Source organism: Chrysoperla carnea, chromosome 5, assembly GCF_905475395.1.
Source record: "Chrysoperla carnea chromosome 5, inChrCarn1.1, whole genome shotgun sequence".
Taxonomy (NCBI): domain Eukaryota; kingdom Metazoa; phylum Arthropoda; class Insecta; order Neuroptera; family Chrysopidae; genus Chrysoperla; species Chrysoperla carnea.
This window is the reverse complement of record NC_058341.1, coordinates 46,151,974-46,170,965: the sequence shown is the minus strand read 5'-3', so window position 1 is coordinate 46,170,965 and position 18,992 is coordinate 46,151,974. Positions and strand designations below refer to the sequence as shown.

The following is an 18,992-nucleotide window of genomic DNA, read 5'->3' as shown; positions in this document are numbered from 1 at the left end:
AATGTTTAAGTATGTTTAAGATGGTTAACTTAGTTTTATTGTGTGATCGTTGTTTACAAAAACTCTCTTATCCTGAAAACGAGAAATCGCACGGGAACGAAATATAACCAATTCAAAAAAACAAAAACAGTGACTTATAATAAGAATAATTTAAGTTCTAACACTATAAACGTTCTTTGCGCACAATGAGAATTGTTAAGGGTTAGACAAGCAATAATTTAATTTAAAGCTTCATAATTTTTTGTTATTTGTGATTCAGTAGAAGACTCAATAATATAATAAAAATATAAAAAGTGGGATAATTTGACCAAATCCAAATAAATCAGTTCATACTTTTTTTTAAATCCCTTCAGTTTTTGCCATACCCGTATCTGTCAAATTAAGCCTCAGATCCAAATTTGGAAAAGAGATTTTTTTTGTTGCTCGTGATGAGCTTATTTGGGTAAGCTGGATTTCTGCAATCAATAACAGAAGACGGTGTATAATACACATGGCACATCGGATACTCAACTAATTAATACTCAAATGTAAAATGATTATTGTGTTAGTGTACTTGTATTTATATTTATTTATTATTAATATATTAAAGTATTATTATTATTATTATTTGAAGGTGTCAATGAACATAAAGATTCTGTGATATTTTTTAACTTTTTTTTTTGCTCGAGAATATTATATAAAACCCACACATTAGCAACAAACATTTTTATAAATTTTTTACTTAATTCTGTTTACATACAATATTGTTTTGTGTTTATTCATAATATGTTTTTAACTGTTTAAGAGTTGCATAATAGGTATTTTATTTTATTTGTTTGCAAATAAATAAATATATTTGCAAAATTTCATGTCTGTCAATAAAAAACTAGATCCAATATCAGTATATTTGCGGCTGTTTTGTCGCAATGAACATAGGGACAGAAAATTCTAAATTTTTTTATACTTATTAAGGATATAATAATACAATTACCATGAAAATTTGAAATCGATTGACAGTCTTTAATTGGAGATAAATTTAATTAAAGTTAATTGCTCTCAGATAATTAACAATGAGAGCATTGGAGAAGTTGTGTATTTAACAAGTTTTAAAAGAAAAAAATTTTAAGATTGTTTCAAAAAAATAACTGAACATTAATGAATTTGTTCCGAGTTTAAGAAAAAAAAAACCAAAATTATTGATTATAAAATTACTGAGATATAATTACTCAAACTTCATGAATTTTACTGTTGAACAGAAACAACTTATAGTTAGAGTATAAGTAGTTGAAGAGAGAAGGGAGACTTTATTACAAAAATACACTTTATTTTTTTACGAGAATGACACCGCATTGTATATTAGAGTTAAAAGTAACGAACTGGCATCTGTCCGGTTGTCTATCTGTAATCAAATCTTGCAAGTCAAATTTTATCCACTTCTCTATTTCCGATTGAGCTGAAATTTGCATGCACATCTAGTTTGGATGACAATGCATGGTAAGGTTGTGGCGTCCTGATTTTCCAATCGCTTCCACCTAATTATTTGATTTATATGAATTGTTTTTAGTCTTAAATTAAAAATTTTAATAAATAATACATTTTAAGGGACAAGCTTTTATTGTACTAAAAAGTAGAAAATAATTTTATCTATGAGTCATCTACTCCAAACGCCAATTATTTTTCGATTCGTTCTTGATATTAAGCGCCTCAAGTTTTTACAAATAGTCGGGAATGAGTGAATCATAGATTAAATTACTTTCTACTTTTTAGTACAATAAAAGCTTGTCCCTTAAAAAGTATTTATTAAAATTGCTTAATAAAAATAAAATCCAAAACATTTTTACAATATTGTACGGAGAAAACAGACTGAAATAGACTTCAAATATTAAACTAAAAACTTTTATGTTAATACCACAAGCCATTCTTATTCGCTTATAAACAAAGCAAGATAGATTCTGGGAAAGTAAATATTGATATTGAAATATGAAAATTTCGATATCCCTGTGTTGAAAAAAATACAATAACATGATACAAAAGTCCTATTTCTGAGATTGTTAATATTATACCACTAAAGTTACTTTTATTTTTCTATTGAAGTTACTTTGACAATAATGGTTTAATAAAGTAATTATATTTTAAATGTCGTAATATTAAGTTTGTGAATGGAAAATATTTGTACTTATTAAAGGTCTAAAGTAATTGTATTATTATCAAGATTGTGAATGAAAGAAACACGATGTTAAATATGTCTAACATATTTAAGCATTTGTATTTTTACCCGACTGTCAAGGAGTGGTTATGTTTTTCGTGCGTATCTTGTATGTATGCATGTATGTATATTTGTTTATTCTTACAAACGGCTCAATGCATTTCAATATTTAAGGTATAATTATATTTGTCTGGAAAACCCAAGTGTTCTTAGATAGGTTTTTGAAAGTACAAAAAAAATGACGGATTTTTGGATATAAATAGTACTTAATACGTTAATTAAAAAAAATTAACTAACTTAATTAATACCAATTGAGTAGGGTATCAAAATAAAAGAAGTTAACAGAAAATTATAAAATTATATATAAGTTGTAGTTTATTTTAGTGCTGGGACGCTAAAAAGTCTAACATAAAATAAATAATACAAACAATAAAAAACCCGACTACGTTAAATAAAATCTGAAAAGGAAGAAACAAATCCAGTAGTTTACTAAGCGATTTTATCAGTCGGGACTCATTAAAATCTGAAACGGCTCGTATTTTCCCAATAATGGGTCCCAACTAAATGTAAACTACTGGACTTTTTTCTGTCTTTTCAGATTTTATTTAACGCAGTCGGAATTTTTATTTTTTTAAATTATTTATTTTTTTACATCCACTATTTAACATATTAACAAATTTGCTTGATTAAAAATCCTACACACAGATAAAGTTCCTTCGCAAAACTTCTTAGTAGAGAGGCCACAAAAGAGTTGCTGGTATTAAAGTATATTGTCCAAAGAATAAAGCCTTATTTACAAATACCCTTATTGCCGACACAAAATGAAACAGATCTATTTCATTAGTACGGCATTATTCTCATCTGTAATAGCTACAGTGACACCGTTTCAGGCAAAATAATAAGAAAACTATTGATTCAACTATTTTTTCGAATAAAATTGGAATAATGAAAAATGTTCATGTGGTTTATTAACACTCATTCATAAAGTTGTGTTTATTATTTTATACGCTACATATTATATGTATATTCAATTACATTGAATCCAAAGAAACTATTAGTGAAAACATAGTTTCATTATCATTTAAAATAGATGCATAAAGACGCCATATGTCTATATTGTTAATATATTTACATGTGTTAATTTTTATAAATACAGACTGATTATCATATTTTCTACTATATTTTTACTCGACGCTAACTAAAGCATACAACAAATTTAGCATAATTGACTTTCCTCTCAAAAATTATTCTGAGAAGCCTGTATCACTTTTAACTAACTTGTTAAATCAGTAGATCTGAGTAGAACGTTATAATTTTTCTTGCTCATTTTAGCCATACATATCCAAATGAACTATCTGGCTCAGTGTCCGAGCGAGTAAAAGCGCAATAGCCTTTAACCATTTGACTACTAAGATTGGGAGGTTGCAGGTTCGAATCCAGGCAGCTCAATCTGATCAATTATAATTAATAAGGCGATAAATTGATCACACTGTCTCCACCCACATCACATGTAACCGACTCCACCCACATCATAAATTAAATTGAATATTCGGATGTAGTTTAGAGAAACAAATATTGCCAATAATGAATGGATGGCCTCTGTTGTATACATGTCTGGAAAACGGAGTTTACATCCGTTATTATTATTATTATTATATCCGAATGAATAGAATATATCCATAAGACCCAATATAAATTTCTCAGGTATAGATCACAAGGTTTGACACAAGAATGAGCTATCAGCAATTACCAGTAGAGTCGCCAGTAAAGTCACTCAAATGACATGATAGTGCTCATTGTTTTCTTCGGTATATGTGATACGTTACTAACTCATCTTAGGGAAAACAAATTGACTTGAACCCAAATTGGAGAGTTACAATTTGTTTATTTTGCCTACGAAAATGTAGTACTACATGTGGCCGAATTGCTCAAAAAGATTCCTGGAAAATTTTTCAGCTATTGGTCTGCAGAATGTAAGGATGTTGTTATCGACTTCGATAAGTAAAAGTTCGGTAGTATAGGACAGAATAATCATCCTGTTGAACAATTACATTCACTTATTCAATGTTTACAATATGTTATTCATATTTGAATAAATGTAAAGAAGAAGTCTTTACATGTAAATATTTTACAACTAAATAAAAATAATACCCATAAATGTATTATTGTTGATAATAATATAGGTATCTAAAAATAACTTTATTACCATTGACTAGTAGTCCGTACTTAAAAGGATATGTATTATTTGTAATTGTCCCCAAAATGGTCAATCGCAAAACATATACAAAGTGGAATTTTATAGAATGTTTATTTAAGATCATTTTAACCATCTCAATTCTAAACGTATTATAACAAAAAGTAAGTGAAAACACACAATTGAATGAGTGAATTGTTAAAATACCATGTGTAGACAGTGTTGATTATGCAATCGTTTGTTTTTTACGTCATGCAAAGAAAGATAGCCACTCTTAGGTATCCACAGTCGTGTGTATATATAACAAGACTCTTAATGTATATAATTATTTAGCTTTCGATTTTTCGAACACCAAAGTAGATACATATCGGACAATTTTATTCTTATTTTGGTCTACATTCAAGAAGCTTTAACAAAATTCATCATCAAAGTTAAAAATAAGGCACAAATAATTTCAACCAAAAATCGAAACTTCCCTTGGCACTACTACTAATTTAATAATAATTAATTTTTTTAATTTATATTTATAGAACGAATCCTATTCTCTTCATTGACAGCATCTCAGGCCACTATTAAAGCTTTAATCACCAGATTTCTTGACCAAAGTGATCAGTTGTCAATAAGGAGAAGAAATTTACTTTCCACAAGAGTTCTTGTTTTTCTTGTACTTTTTTTTCTGTTATGTTTACTTTTAATTTAAGACTACAAGGATTTATCTAATGTTAGAATCTAATGTTAGGTGATTTTTCGATTATGTAACGCTAGAATAGCAAACAAAAGTTTGTATATCATGTACATATGAAATATATCAAGATGTATTAAGTTAAGTCCCAAGTTTGCTGGGAACATAATTTTGATAAAGGTGTTCATAAAATCACCTAATTGGACCATTTACAGTTGTCTGCCCACCCGTCTGTCCATCTGTCTGTCTGTCGACACGATAAGTCAAAAACAAAAAAGGATATAAAGCTCAACTTGAAAGCAACGTAAAAAGTAAGATCGAGTTTGTACATGAACAACATAATTCAATTGGGTCTTCGGCCCGTAGGACCCATCTTGTAAACCTTTAAAGATAGAACAAAAGCTTAAATGTTCCTTATAAAAAAGTTAATAATTTTTGTTTGAAACATTTTTTCGTAAACACCACTGGTCACTCGTGAGGGCGCAAGCTTAATAGGAAGAATTTGGTATTACATAGTTTGTATGTATTTTATTAAGTTTACCGACATACACTTTCTGTATATTATACGTTTGTGTGTAAGAGTGGCTATCTTTCTTTACTTACATGACGTGAAAAAACAATCGATTATCAAATCAACACTGTCAATACATGGTAGTTCAACAATAAACACAGCCAGTTTGTTTCCACTTTTATTTATTTATTTTTTTTGTAAATCGATAACTTTCTTCTAAAAAAAGATATTTTTTCGCAAGGAAAACCAATTTTCATAAACATTTTCAACATATCCATAATTGAATACTTTTTAGCATAACGATATGCCTTTATTTATTTATATTGAGAAAATGAAGTGAAGTATGTAAGTATTATAGACAATAATTGAAAAGGAAAGTACTATTGATTTTCCAGCAAGTTTACTGTACATACGCACACACACACACACACACACATGAACACAGTATAGACAGTGCAATAAGTATAATAATGTTTCGTACAATACTCCAGAGCAGAATTATTTACAAAATACATATTATGGGAATTATTAAGGCTGTTCGAAAAAAGTTTTACAGTTGTGGTAATCAATTATGTTCATTCTAATAACTACCTACATGGAGATCCTCTTATTATATTGATTGGACCTTCAGAACTGAACATATTGTCTGATATTTCAGACAATATGTTCAAATTAATTCGATTTCCGTAATTTTTGTATCAAAATTATCAAAGGTAGTACGAGCGCCAAGGCTCGTTTAAACTTGTGGTTGAAATTATTTGTAACATATTTTCAACTTTGTTGATGAATTTTGTTATAACTTCATGAATGTAGACGAAAAATAAGAATAAAATTTTTCGATATCTGCCTTGGTTTTCGAAATATGGAAACGAAAATAATTAATAAAATTTTCGATATTTTGAAAATTACTCCAGATATCGAAAATTTTATTCTTACTTTTTTCACTATTGAAAAAACATTTTTTAAATTTAAAATTGTGTCCCCACTACCGTGCTCGTACATTCTTTACCAGTCGAGCACAACGGTTGTTTTTTTGGTTTTCAATAATTTAATTAAGGTTTTTACTTTAATTTTAATAGTGTCTTTTCTTGTTTTAATTTTTACCTAGTTTTGGAGAAATCTATGAAAACCATCATCCATCTACCGTTTTCTTATAAGTTAAATACGCCTACTTTTGAAGTCATTTATTTATTTAAATAATCGACCAACCATACTAAATTTTTCAATATTGATTTAGACTTAGTCCAACTTCATTAAAAAAAAAAAAAAACAAGCCTTTTTTCCAAGATTGTCCTGGCGCTATTTCATCCTCAATAATTGATTTTCATTTCAATTTATGGCTGAAAATTATTTTATATTATTAATTTTTCTTTCTTAAGAAAAACTTAAAAATTCGACAAATCTTTTTTTTAAACCTTTATATTGTAAAAGCGATTCCATCAGTTAAAATCAATTCCGAGTTATGGTTCTCGAGTTGCCAGATTCAGAGTCCTCAAATTTAAAATCCAAATAAACTAACAACTGACCTGTCATATCTGAAAATACATTGCAAAAAATTTATTTTACTCCTGCGCCAATAACAACTAGACTAAGAAGGATGCTGTTTTTTTCTGTGAGCCCAATTGTTCTGTTAGGCTATTATATGAATAACAATTGATAGAATTGTTTTATTTATTAATCTTCCTCTCATTGTTATACTTTTACTGGAGAGTTATAGACTTTATTGTGTTTCATGAACAACTATATGAAAACGAAAGTGATAAATATTGTTTTGTTGTGAAAATACTCTATTATCGCCGCAAAAACACGTTCACTAATCGAAATTTTTCGACTACACTTATTTGTCATTAATACAAATACTTGCGGTTCTGGTCGTGTAATCAAAATTCGATTGGTTCTTAATGGAAATTTTCTTTATAAGTAAACTTCTAACAACTTTGCAAAAATTCCAAAAATCAAGTAAAGCAAATGGACTGATTGTTGGTAGTACCCCAGTCTTTTTTTGTCATTATTCGGCTTTTCAAAATCGCAACAAATTTAGAAAACCACAGTTGAAAATACTCTGAAATACACTAAAATGTTATTCAAGAAATGAATATCAAAATACAATTATGATATTTAAAGAAAAATAAAATATGTATAACATCATTTTTTACGATAGAATTTCCGTAATTTTCCATTTTCAAGAGTTAAACGTCTCTATGAACACATATAAATAATTTCATCCTTGTTTCCGCTATTAGACAATGATACCTAACATATTTATCATAATAATACGAAAGTTTTTTTTCCGCTGTCTGAATTATTTATACATATAAAGGAAAAACTAAGGGAAAAGCTGTACAAATAACTTGTTTTAAATCGAAAGTAAACGGAATATCATTTACGTGCAATATTGTAGTCTATCACCTTTAATAATTCGAAGTATCTCTCCCAGCACCAACAGAACACGCATTTTATTTTTTTTATCGACCGAAAATGAATTTTATATTACCAAAAATACAATTGTATTGGTCCTCTTTCGATATATTTTTGTAAGCCGATTTAAAATACCTCGAAATATTTTACTATTTAAGAGGATTTTTATAAAAAAAAAAGCTGTTTCACTTTTTCATGTAGATATCCAATCGATTCATGAAGGATTTAGTTATCGCCAATTGAACGTATTAATCCAAGAACCGACCGATTAAATATCCTATAGTTCAGATACATAGATAGTTTTCGTTAAGGGAGTACAACTGTAGTAAAACCTAACAGACGACACAAGTCAAATAAACCAATTTTGATTGCAAAAATATGGCACAACTTCCGGTAATAATTATATGCGTAATATCAATCTATAAGTTGCATTTAACAAACTTAGCTGGAAATGTAGATTTTAATGCGCATAATAAATCCAGGGTCTACAAGCTCATCCGCCCGCTACCTCGAGTCGAACTTTTTAAAGTTTTTTATTCCAACGAATTACTAATGTAGGAAACGAGGCATTTGACTCATGAAAACTCCGCGTTGCTTGATTTTGGACAATTTTAAGCATTTTTTGATCCATGATATGTTTTATCTGATCTCACTGTTTTCGAAATATAAGCATTTGAAAAATAAAAAGTGGAAATTTCGGCGAAAACTCCTTTTGTGGCCCAGATCAAAAATTTAATTTGAAAGGTATTAGGTATTATATTTTGGACAATTTTAAGTTTTTTTTTGACTCGTGACAATTTTACTAAAACTCACCGTTTTCGATATTTAAGCGCTTAAAAAAAATAAAGTACAGGTTTTGGCCAAAAATTCGTTATTGACGAAAATAAAGATTATTTGGTGGTTCTGGTCAAAAATTTGATGTGAAAACTATATGACTACGAAAAGACACATAAATAAGTAATAAGAAACCTATATGTACACGAATAGACATATAAATAAGTAATCAAGGTGAGAAAATATATTTTGAATTTGTGCTAAAAATGTTCTTGTTACATGAAACACACGATTTTCTGTTTGGTATAAAAAGCGCATGTTAAAGCTCTATTCATATACGTCCGTCCGATGTATCACCTATACAGTTTTCCGGCGACAGACGCCGGTTGTTACAAATACATAAACTCCCGACATGATCAATATTATTACACACAAAAGTAATACAATCGTATTACTATTATTAAATGAAATTACACCTACGAACAATGAAAATGAATCACTAATAGACAATAAGATTATATTGACGGATCAAAGTGTTTGCATTTTACGCTTCTTCTTCGTAGGATCATGTCCGATTTAACTAGGATGTGTGAAAAAATCAGACTTTGGCTTGGCTTTTTCGAATATTGAAATGCTTTTTTGAAAACAATTGAGTCTTTCTCGGTTCTAATAATATGTTCGGTTGGATTCGGAAAATATAATAATCGCTTCGAGTGCATGTAATTATTCTAAGATTTACTATTCGATATTCTAGTACATACTGTTTTCGTCTTTCTTGTCATATTTTATGTAATTAGTAGATTTTTGATTTAAAATGTTTTGCTCGAAATTAAGGAGTGATTCAATTTCATTGTATCTAAGTGTAGCCATTTTATACTTATTGAGTATAGAAATTCCATCTTTTATGTACTTTTACCGAATGGTAAACAGTAATATATTAATGATATCAGTAAATAATATTAAAAATTATATTTTATCTGATTAATCGAGCAATCAATAAAACAAATTATTGAAATTAATTTTTTAGGATTCAGTTTCTTTTTAAAAATTGTTTTCGATGAGGATTTGCAACAACACATTCTAAAGTAAAACCTCAAAAAAACAAAATTGAATTCGAAATTATTTTTAATTATAGCTTGAAAAAAATTATTCAATTATTTAGCAGTTTTTATATTTTGGTAAATGATTTAATTTGTAGTATAGATAATACAGCGTTCTAGAAATTTCTCTTGATGAAAACGAAAGCATATAGTCATTTACTAACGCATTTGTTCACGAAATTATTGATGTTATAACTCAGAATTTATGCCTGCTTAATGTCGTTAATTCTCGTTAATGGTACATTGGATTGAAAAACTTCCGTACCATTATGTTCAAAAACCTTACAACTGCAACTCAAAATTGAAAATACTTGCAAATGAGGTTTCTTTTTTTAGTAAATCAGACAATTTGGGAATCAAACTGTATTTAAAGGGTCAATAAAAATAGAGAATTACATACTATAAAAAACTGTTACGTATACTTAAAATGAAATGAATTTCGAACCTTCAAGATGTTTCACTCCGTAATTATTATCCACTTTAATATTTTTTGTTTTTGAAAATGATCCTAAAATGACCTACTTTCTTCAATAATTAAGAATTCATGTAGTATTTAAAATAGTTATTTAATAATAAATTATAATACAAAATATTTGACTGTTTACCATTTACAATAAACTGAATTTTACGTTATGCTAATGGAATGTTCCCTTTAAAGTTGTTTATAAACAATTATTAACACAGACAAGTTCAAATGTGTTCGGAACAGTTTTTTACCAGCTTTTATTAACTTGGTATCCATGTAACGGAATTTTTATCCACTTCGAAATATCGGATTGAATTAAAACTTCGCACACTTATCAAGAATCGATAAAAATTCAATAACTAAATTTTGTCCTATTATCCTCAGTTTTCACGTCAGGATCTTCAGTATTAATGATTTACTAAAAATCTTTAATGGTGGAAGCGTAATTAACATTCCGCAATGTTTATAAATAATAGTTTGCAAAACTAAAAACGCGATTTAATAACTAACTGAACTAAAAAGTAAAAAAGTTATATAATTTCAAAAATAAATTATTAAGATAAAAATCACTTTATCGAAGAAAAGTGTCAGGTGTTTTTTCAGATATTTTATAATCACTTGACTTTTACCAATATCTGTGAATAATATATATCTACAGAAATTGCATTCTAGCTCCCCTCGCTTTTTTACGATAAAATAATTTTTCCTAAATCACTTTTTTTTTTAACTTTTAAATTATTTTCTACTTTTTAGTTCTGCTAGATATGAAAGCATGTTTTTTAGTTTTCTTAAACTATTATTTATTTTTTTAAACATATTTTAATGAACTAAAAAAGAGAAAATGACGATTTTTCTTTAATTTACCATGGCGTTATAAAAAGGATGAAATTGTTTGTGCCATTAAATTCATTGCTACTTGAAATTCAATAAATACAACACACTTTTATATTTAATCACAGAGAACAAATTTATTTTCAATTTTTTTCTCCAAACCTTTCTAAAATTATTATTTCTTAAAATTCTGTAATTGTTTTACGCAATTGGCTAAGAGATTTTACTTTTAATTTAATTTTCAAATATTAAACATTACGGGCTTTTTGGTAACAGATAAACCAATTTATTGTAAATGAATAAGTTTTGAAAATATAATTTTAATTAATGAATATTATTCATTCAAAAATCCAAATCGATTTGAATAATATAAATATTATTATGTAATTTGTGTTATGAATAAAATAATTTATTTAATAAAAATATATAAATCATATTAATCGATTAAAAGTTATTCATATTATAATTTGTTTAGAAAAAGTGATAGTTGCGAGACTTTTTTGAATGAAAACATTTATTACTCAGATAGAGTAATTTTTCAATACGTAGAGTTAAATTAATAATGAAGCCACTTTCATTTTCTTTTAAGAATATTTGCAATATCCTAACAAGGGTAGCCAAAACTTTGGAAACAGTCCATGATATTAAAAATACTTTCTTCTCGTGGTTCAAATGCTTCGAAATTTTAAGGTGATTATTCAATCAATATAATCAAAAATATGTCCTTCACGTTGGGGTAGGAGATTTAAATTTATTATAACTTTAGTATAATGTTTGCTATCATTTTGAATTATTAATCGTATAATAGATTCTCAAAATTGTCGAATAAAGTAATTCGCCTATTCGACATCATAATTTCTCTGTAACCAAAAGATATAGCGAGCTGTAATTAGAGTTATTTTGTCATTGAACAAACAAAAATGGCCAATCTAGATTTTTGATTTTTGTACCAAGTTTAAAAGATAAAAGAAATTCTTTAAAACGATTGTTTTTTTCTCAATTTTTTTTTTTGTTAAAATTCACAAAAGGTTAAAATTATGATTAGGGTATAACCTATTGTTTTATCTCTGTTTATTACTTGATTCGAAATTGGAGTTTATGTTCACACAAAGAAGTTATAAGATTTTAAACTTTGGTGAAGAACGATTTATGACCTTAAGGCCAGCTCTTAATTTTCAAGACAGTCACATATTTCATTTATTTACATAATTTTTACGTTACTTTACGTAGAAATTTAATATTTCCAATTTTTTGTTCAGCCCTGTTTATGTATGCATATAGGTATCGATAATTGTGATCAAACTTATAATTACATGACCTTTTCATTTTTATCAGATGAACTCTGACAGAAACTGATTCATAAAGCATTTTTTTTTTGTTTTTGCTTACTTACGAATTAAAAAATAAAATAAAAAATTGGTTTTTATCAATAATTTTGATCTTTATATATTTTATTAAACAATAAAATAATGATTTTATAATGTCTCCTCTTAAGGTACCGTATTGTTAATAATATTTCCGATAACGAAAATATATATTTATAAGCAATAAAATTTCTCATACTTTCTCAGCAATTAATAAATTTTTGTAATTGTCTAGACAATTTCAGATCGATCAAGTGTATTTTTTTATTTACGATTATATAGGACTTATATTTAAAATATGATAGAAATTTGAGCGCATCGAAACGCAGGACTGATCCCAGAGATTCTAAAAATTTGTATGTTACATGTAACCCTTTTTTGTTTTGTATAACGTTTTAAATGATTTTTTTTTTCTTTATTACAGGTTCGTGATTTGGTGGAACGATGCAGTTGTCCAACTCAATTCCCAATGATTCGGGTATCAGAAGGAAAATATCGTATTGGTGATACAAAAGTTCTTATTTTTGTACGGGTAAGTACTGAATAAAATGTTTTATAATATTATAATTGTTTTCTGTCCATAATTATAAATCGACTAGCAAGCGTGGATTCAGAATTTTTTTTTGAATTATGATGCTTTTCCCTTAGGTTTCCCCTTGTTACGATTGAACGCTTAAGCGATTCAGGATTTACTACACGAAACCGTCTAGTCCTCAAATAATCTGGTCAAATTTTTTGATGATATTTACCCTAAATAATCCAAAGATTTTCTTCGATTGATGACTTTGCTAATATTCAAACCAACTCGAAATTGTATAGACAGAAAAATACAGTCAATACCCAACTTTTTCAAAGAGATTCGATGTGTTTTTTATAAATAATTTCATAAATTACTTTTCTTTGTTCTAGATTTTACGTAATCATGTCATGGTTCGTGTAGGCGGGGGTTGGGATACACTCTCCCATTATTTGGATAAACACGATCCATGCCGTTGTCGGTCACAACATCGTACTGCATTACAATCTCGTTTGGTGAATCGACCCGGTGCTGTTGACTTGAATGGTGCACAGGTGTTATACGAACGGTAAGAGGATTATGAATATATCTTAAAGTATTTTGCTTATCCAGGAAGTTGTCTTGTATAAAGATCATCATTTAACATTAACCACTCTCATCCCATGGGTAGAAAAATAATACAAAAAACTACTTTTGTCCAAAATATAGGTTTTGAAATATAAATTATTTTTAGAGACAAAAAAACAACAAACATATTATCACGTTTGTTTGTTTTTTAAACATACAAAAACATCCCTCGCATGTAAAATAAATCAGGTTAATTTTATACAGGTTGTCTAAGAATTATTGTAAATAATACTGCTAATAAGAGTTCGCAGATTTTTAATAATATTCAAAATAAAAGAAATTAAAAGGGAATTATCAAAATATATAAAAGTTATATATTTAAATTCAATAAGGAATAATTGGTTTAAAAAGTTTAAATATATATTTATAATATGAGGGCCTTTTAGTGCCGGGATACTAAAAAGAGGCAAATAAAATCAATAATTAAAGAAATCAAAAACCCGACTTTATCAAAATCTGAAAAGAAAGAAACAAAGTACAGTAGTTTACATAACGATTAAAACCCCGACTGTTAAAGTCGGTATGTAAATTACTGTCATTCTTTCTTTCTTTTCAGATTTTATTAAACGCGGTCGGGTTTTTGATTTTTTTAAAAATTATTAATTATATTTGAGACTTTTTATTAGTTCTATTAACTCATTTGGAGATGCTAGATTATACATAGGATACTGTATCCAGCTAGAGTTGGTTTATTTTATGTTAGACCTTACAAACAAAGAGAATAAAATAAACAAATTCTATATACAGTTCATTGACTGTAATCGATCCAATTCCCAACTTACACTACACACTCTATATACATTTCGAATAAAAAAAGTTACCTTGTAGACCAGTTTTGTTTATGGTGGTAGATGACTCACTCATTCATTCATTCACACATGCCAAATACATTAAGAAAAAAACCCAAGAGTAAACGTTTCTTCTATGATCTCCATGCACAGTACTAATTTTAAAATCTACTTAGATATAAAAGGGATAAACTTTTATTTCACCAGTAATCGAAATAATTTATTTTGAAATTAATTTCATAATAGATTCCCAGAAAATATCAAAATATTATACAATGTGATCAAACAGCTGTGCCTCGAAACATTTAAAAGATTTTGCATAATTTGAATGTAGGGAAATGGAAAGTAAAACGGTACACTTAAGGTGATGGTAAACCTACAGTATTGTAAAAAAGTTATGGTTTATTGCACGGTATATTCATATAAGCCAAATACATGCTTTGTACTCAAATAATTTGTTATTTTATGCTTTACTACCATGCAAATGCAACTACAAAAATATATAATATATTGTGTTCAAGTGATACTAAATTTGATAATATAGAAATCTCTCTTCAATCATCAATATATTACTATAGTCGTCTCTGTTCATCAAATGATGGATCTTCGATGAACTCATAATTAAATTAAAATTTTGTTTTTATATCATCGACAATCATATTTGTATGGTATTATTATAAACTACAAGATTGTCTAAATATTTTAGATAGTTTTTTATCGCACATTTTAGATTACTTATGTTATCAGGTGATCATAGTGTCCGGCAAATTCCCTTGCAGTAGTTTGGTAGATTCGCTAAAAGGCCACTCTCAAAGTTTCAAGTATATATTGATCATTTAACAAAAAGGTTACTGTTCTGAGAAATAGTACTGCAGTATAAATTCTCCCCTCTTTGAAATCACTGCTATAATCTATTTACATCAATGAATAATAAAATAATATAGTCTGTGTATGGAGGTAGGAATACATCAGATAAAATAATTCTAATAACATTATTTACACTTACGCTTACAGATCACCTCCACGAACACGGCGTTCATCTATATCGTCTACATGCAGTAATGGACATCAACAGCCGCAACAACAACAACAACAACAGCAACAAGTCTCACAGCATTTATTAACACCCACATTATCATCCAGAAATCGATCCCGATCACCCACACCATCCCGTCGACAACCACATCCCCCACAAAATTCATTAACAATACAAAATGATCGTTCACGTCGATCTGTATCACCAAGTCCATTAAAACATCAACGATCACCCATTCCAATACGTAAAAACTTGAATGTACCACAATCAAATCGTATGCGATCACGAAGTCCAACTCCATCATTATTTTCATACGATAAACACGTGGCTGAGATGAAAATTCAACCAGCGGATCACAATAATATGGCACAAGTTAATGCGCCACATCATGTTTCGGAAGCCACATTACAAGTTTTGGATGATACTAATGGAACGGTTACAGCAATTACACAACAAGAGAATGGAAGTGATAATGGATCGGAGATTTCGGATGAGGGATACAGAAGTTTAGGTTTGATACATAATTCGACAGGGAATGATACGACAGGAAAAATTTCGACGAAAATCAATCGATTATCGTTAACTAGTCAGAATTCTTATGACGACGCAGATTTTGGAGGTAAGTTTTTATATCTGCTGGAATGGTTAAATTTTCATTTAGTATTTAACTTTTTCGTTTAGTTTTTCCATTTGCACAGGTGGAAAACGAGCTACCTTCTCCCACCAAATAAAAAAAATAAAAAAAGTCGCAGTTATAGATACCCCATTTGAACATAGTCGACCTGGAGAGGTCTAAACTCTAGACTAGAAATTATTTTTGATTGTCTATCTTCCGTTTTGTGAAAAATGTGTCTAACATATCCGGTACCTCTTTTTTCCACCGTAATTTCCTCTTATTATAGGACCAATAGGTTTAAGTATGTATTTGCTAAGAATGGTGAGCAATCTCTTCTTACGTATAGTTACTTTGGTTACAGAGCATACGTCTCAGCATAATTCTGACAGTGGCAGCACTAATGGTGACATATCAAAAACAATTGAAGAAACTTCGACAATCACAAACTCAGCACCCGATACAAATGATGACATCTACAATGATACAGGTTTGCGTAAAACAAGCTTTTCTGAAGCATACTTCAATGATCGTAAGCCAGAGACACAAATCATACAAAAACCACGTGGTCGATCTATAGATCAACGTACCACATCACGAAGCCGATCAAATAGTCAAGATAAATCATGTGATATATCAGATAGTCCAATAAAGCGCCAACAATTAGTATATAGATCAGTAAGGGGAGAAAGTAGACCACCCACAAATGGTAGCCCAGTTAAAAAATCCACAACACAAAAAGGTACACAAAAATTATTAGTTGATAAATCAGGGAATAATACATGGAGCGGTCGGCAAACAAAACAGAGACCATCGTTGAGTAACGATACATTCATTGCCCCACAAAAGTCTGGTTCTCCTCCAAATAATAATTTTAGTCGGAACACAATTGGGCGAACTAGTTTAGCAGCGAATAGGTCACATTATGATAGTAACGGTCGTCGTATAAAGACCACGACAGCGCCAATTTCATCTAGTGCAAATACATCACCAACCAAACAGAAGAGTCCATTATTGGAACAAATTTTAAAATCCGCAGAGCAATCAAAGGACGATTTACAAATGTTAGAAAAAATTAAGGAAGTTTTAAAACAATACAGCTATTTGACGTCAGATAAGGATAGTTTAGATTTTACATCAGCGTGGGTACACAGTCAGGGGGGCAATAGTGAATCGAATTTAGATAAACGATCATCTGTTGCTTCAGATGGGGTTGGAAGTAGTAGTTCTGAATCCGGTTCGAAACCGTTAGCATTTGTTAGTCCTAGGAGAGATCCTAAAAGTGATGCGGGTAAAATATCGAAAATTCCAGCACCTGTTTCATATAAACGGGCCACAACGGAATTATATTAAAGCAGTTAATTTTTACATAAATCTTTATATCTTGCCTATTTTTATGAATAAAATTTAAGTTTATGTTGCTCTTATAAATTTCGCGCACAATTTAAACTTTATTACAACGATTAAATTTTATTTCAAGGTAGACACAATGTATAACATATATTTCTATACTTTAAATAAAACAGAAAGTTTTGAAGGAAGAATATCTCAAGTTAAAAAAACATACACAAGGAGGTTAATTTACGCTCCGGCTTCTAAGAGCTTTCATTTAATATGGCGTCCATATGATTTTCAACGCAGCTTAAAATAATTATATAGACTGTTTCGTTTAAAATATATTTTAAAAATACGTGTCTCTAAAACTAAGTCTATTTACGGCGGGAAACTATAAAAAAAGGTATACAAAAAAAAATATCCCAAAATATAAATGGTGCTAGTTTTTCTGTCTTTATTTTCTATAAATTATAAATAAAAATTTTAAAAAAAAATTATGTTTTTATTATTTGTAGAATTTAAACAAACAAAAAAAGTTATACGTTAGTGTTTTTAGATAAATTTTTTAAAAATGTTAATTAATTATTATTATTAATATTAATTAAATATTTATACAATTTTTTCTTTTGTTTTTTTACAATTTTATTATTATTATTATCAATTATAATATAATTAATTAATTTTAAAAAATAAACAAATAAACAAGAGCAGCCTTATAAATTTACTTTGGAAAAGTTATGGATTATAACAAATGGGCATTTTAGATTTAAAAATCCATTTTTTCGTTAAATAATAACTTCTGTAGTACGTTTCTTAGAGACGTAGTAAGTTGGCCAAATGAATTTTATTTTTAATAAAAAGGAATCGCAACAAGCATTTAAGTATCAAGAAATATTCTATCTTGTTTTATTATGAGTTTTATAAGAAGTTCATTAAAAATAAAAAATTTTTCTCTAAAAGACTGTAGCTTAAATTTATAAGGATGAGACCAAAATCTTGTATCAAAAAAAAAAAAAAAGTGATTGTAAGTATAGTAAGGTATAAATAAAAGACGCTCAACACTGGTTAGTAAGCAAATCACAATCATTCCCCCATTTTTTTAAGTTTTCATTGAATGACAAAAAGAAATGACAAAAAATTATAAAAAAAGAATATTTTTATGAAAGATCATGACAAACTTTTGTAGTTTTATACAAAAAATAATTTTATAGATGAATATAATAATCTTAGACGCAATTGCAAAAAGTAGTTTCGATTGTTTTAATGGTTTGAAAACCTGACTTGGTAATAGATGGGTTTATTTATGACATTAATTCCAAATTGATCTATAAAAAGTAAAATTGAAATCGGAAGTGCATTTTTCAAGCTACCGATTCAAGTTCTTACTGTTTTAATAATCGTAAAGATTTATTACAATTGCCTCTTGGACTAATAGAAAGAATAGTGGCTATGTATGTAAATAAATGTAATAGAAAACATTTAGATCTGATTTTTTTTCGCTTGGATTATTGCTGAATTATGACAATTTACCCAATTTTATAATTCAATAAA

The 18,992-nt window shown here is 28.3% G+C and overlaps 1 protein-coding gene across 1 annotated transcript in view; it reads left to right on the top strand.

Moving 5' to 3' along the window:
- Window positions 1–17,881, top strand: part of LOC123300346 (GAS2-like protein pickled eggs) — a 242,950-nt gene extending 225,069 nt beyond the window's left edge. The window contains exons 4-7 of the mRNA XM_044882910.1: window positions 12,950–13,057; window positions 13,435–13,610; window positions 15,472–16,112; window positions 16,471–17,881. Of these exons, the coding sequence (XP_044738845.1) occupies window positions 12,950–13,057; window positions 13,435–13,610; window positions 15,472–16,112; window positions 16,471–17,459 (1,914 nt within the window). The 3' untranslated portion in view covers window positions 17,460–17,881. The remainder of the gene's footprint in view (window positions 1–12,949; window positions 13,058–13,434; window positions 13,611–15,471; window positions 16,113–16,470) is intronic.
- The last annotated feature ends 1,111 nt before the right edge of the window (window positions 17,882–18,992 follow it).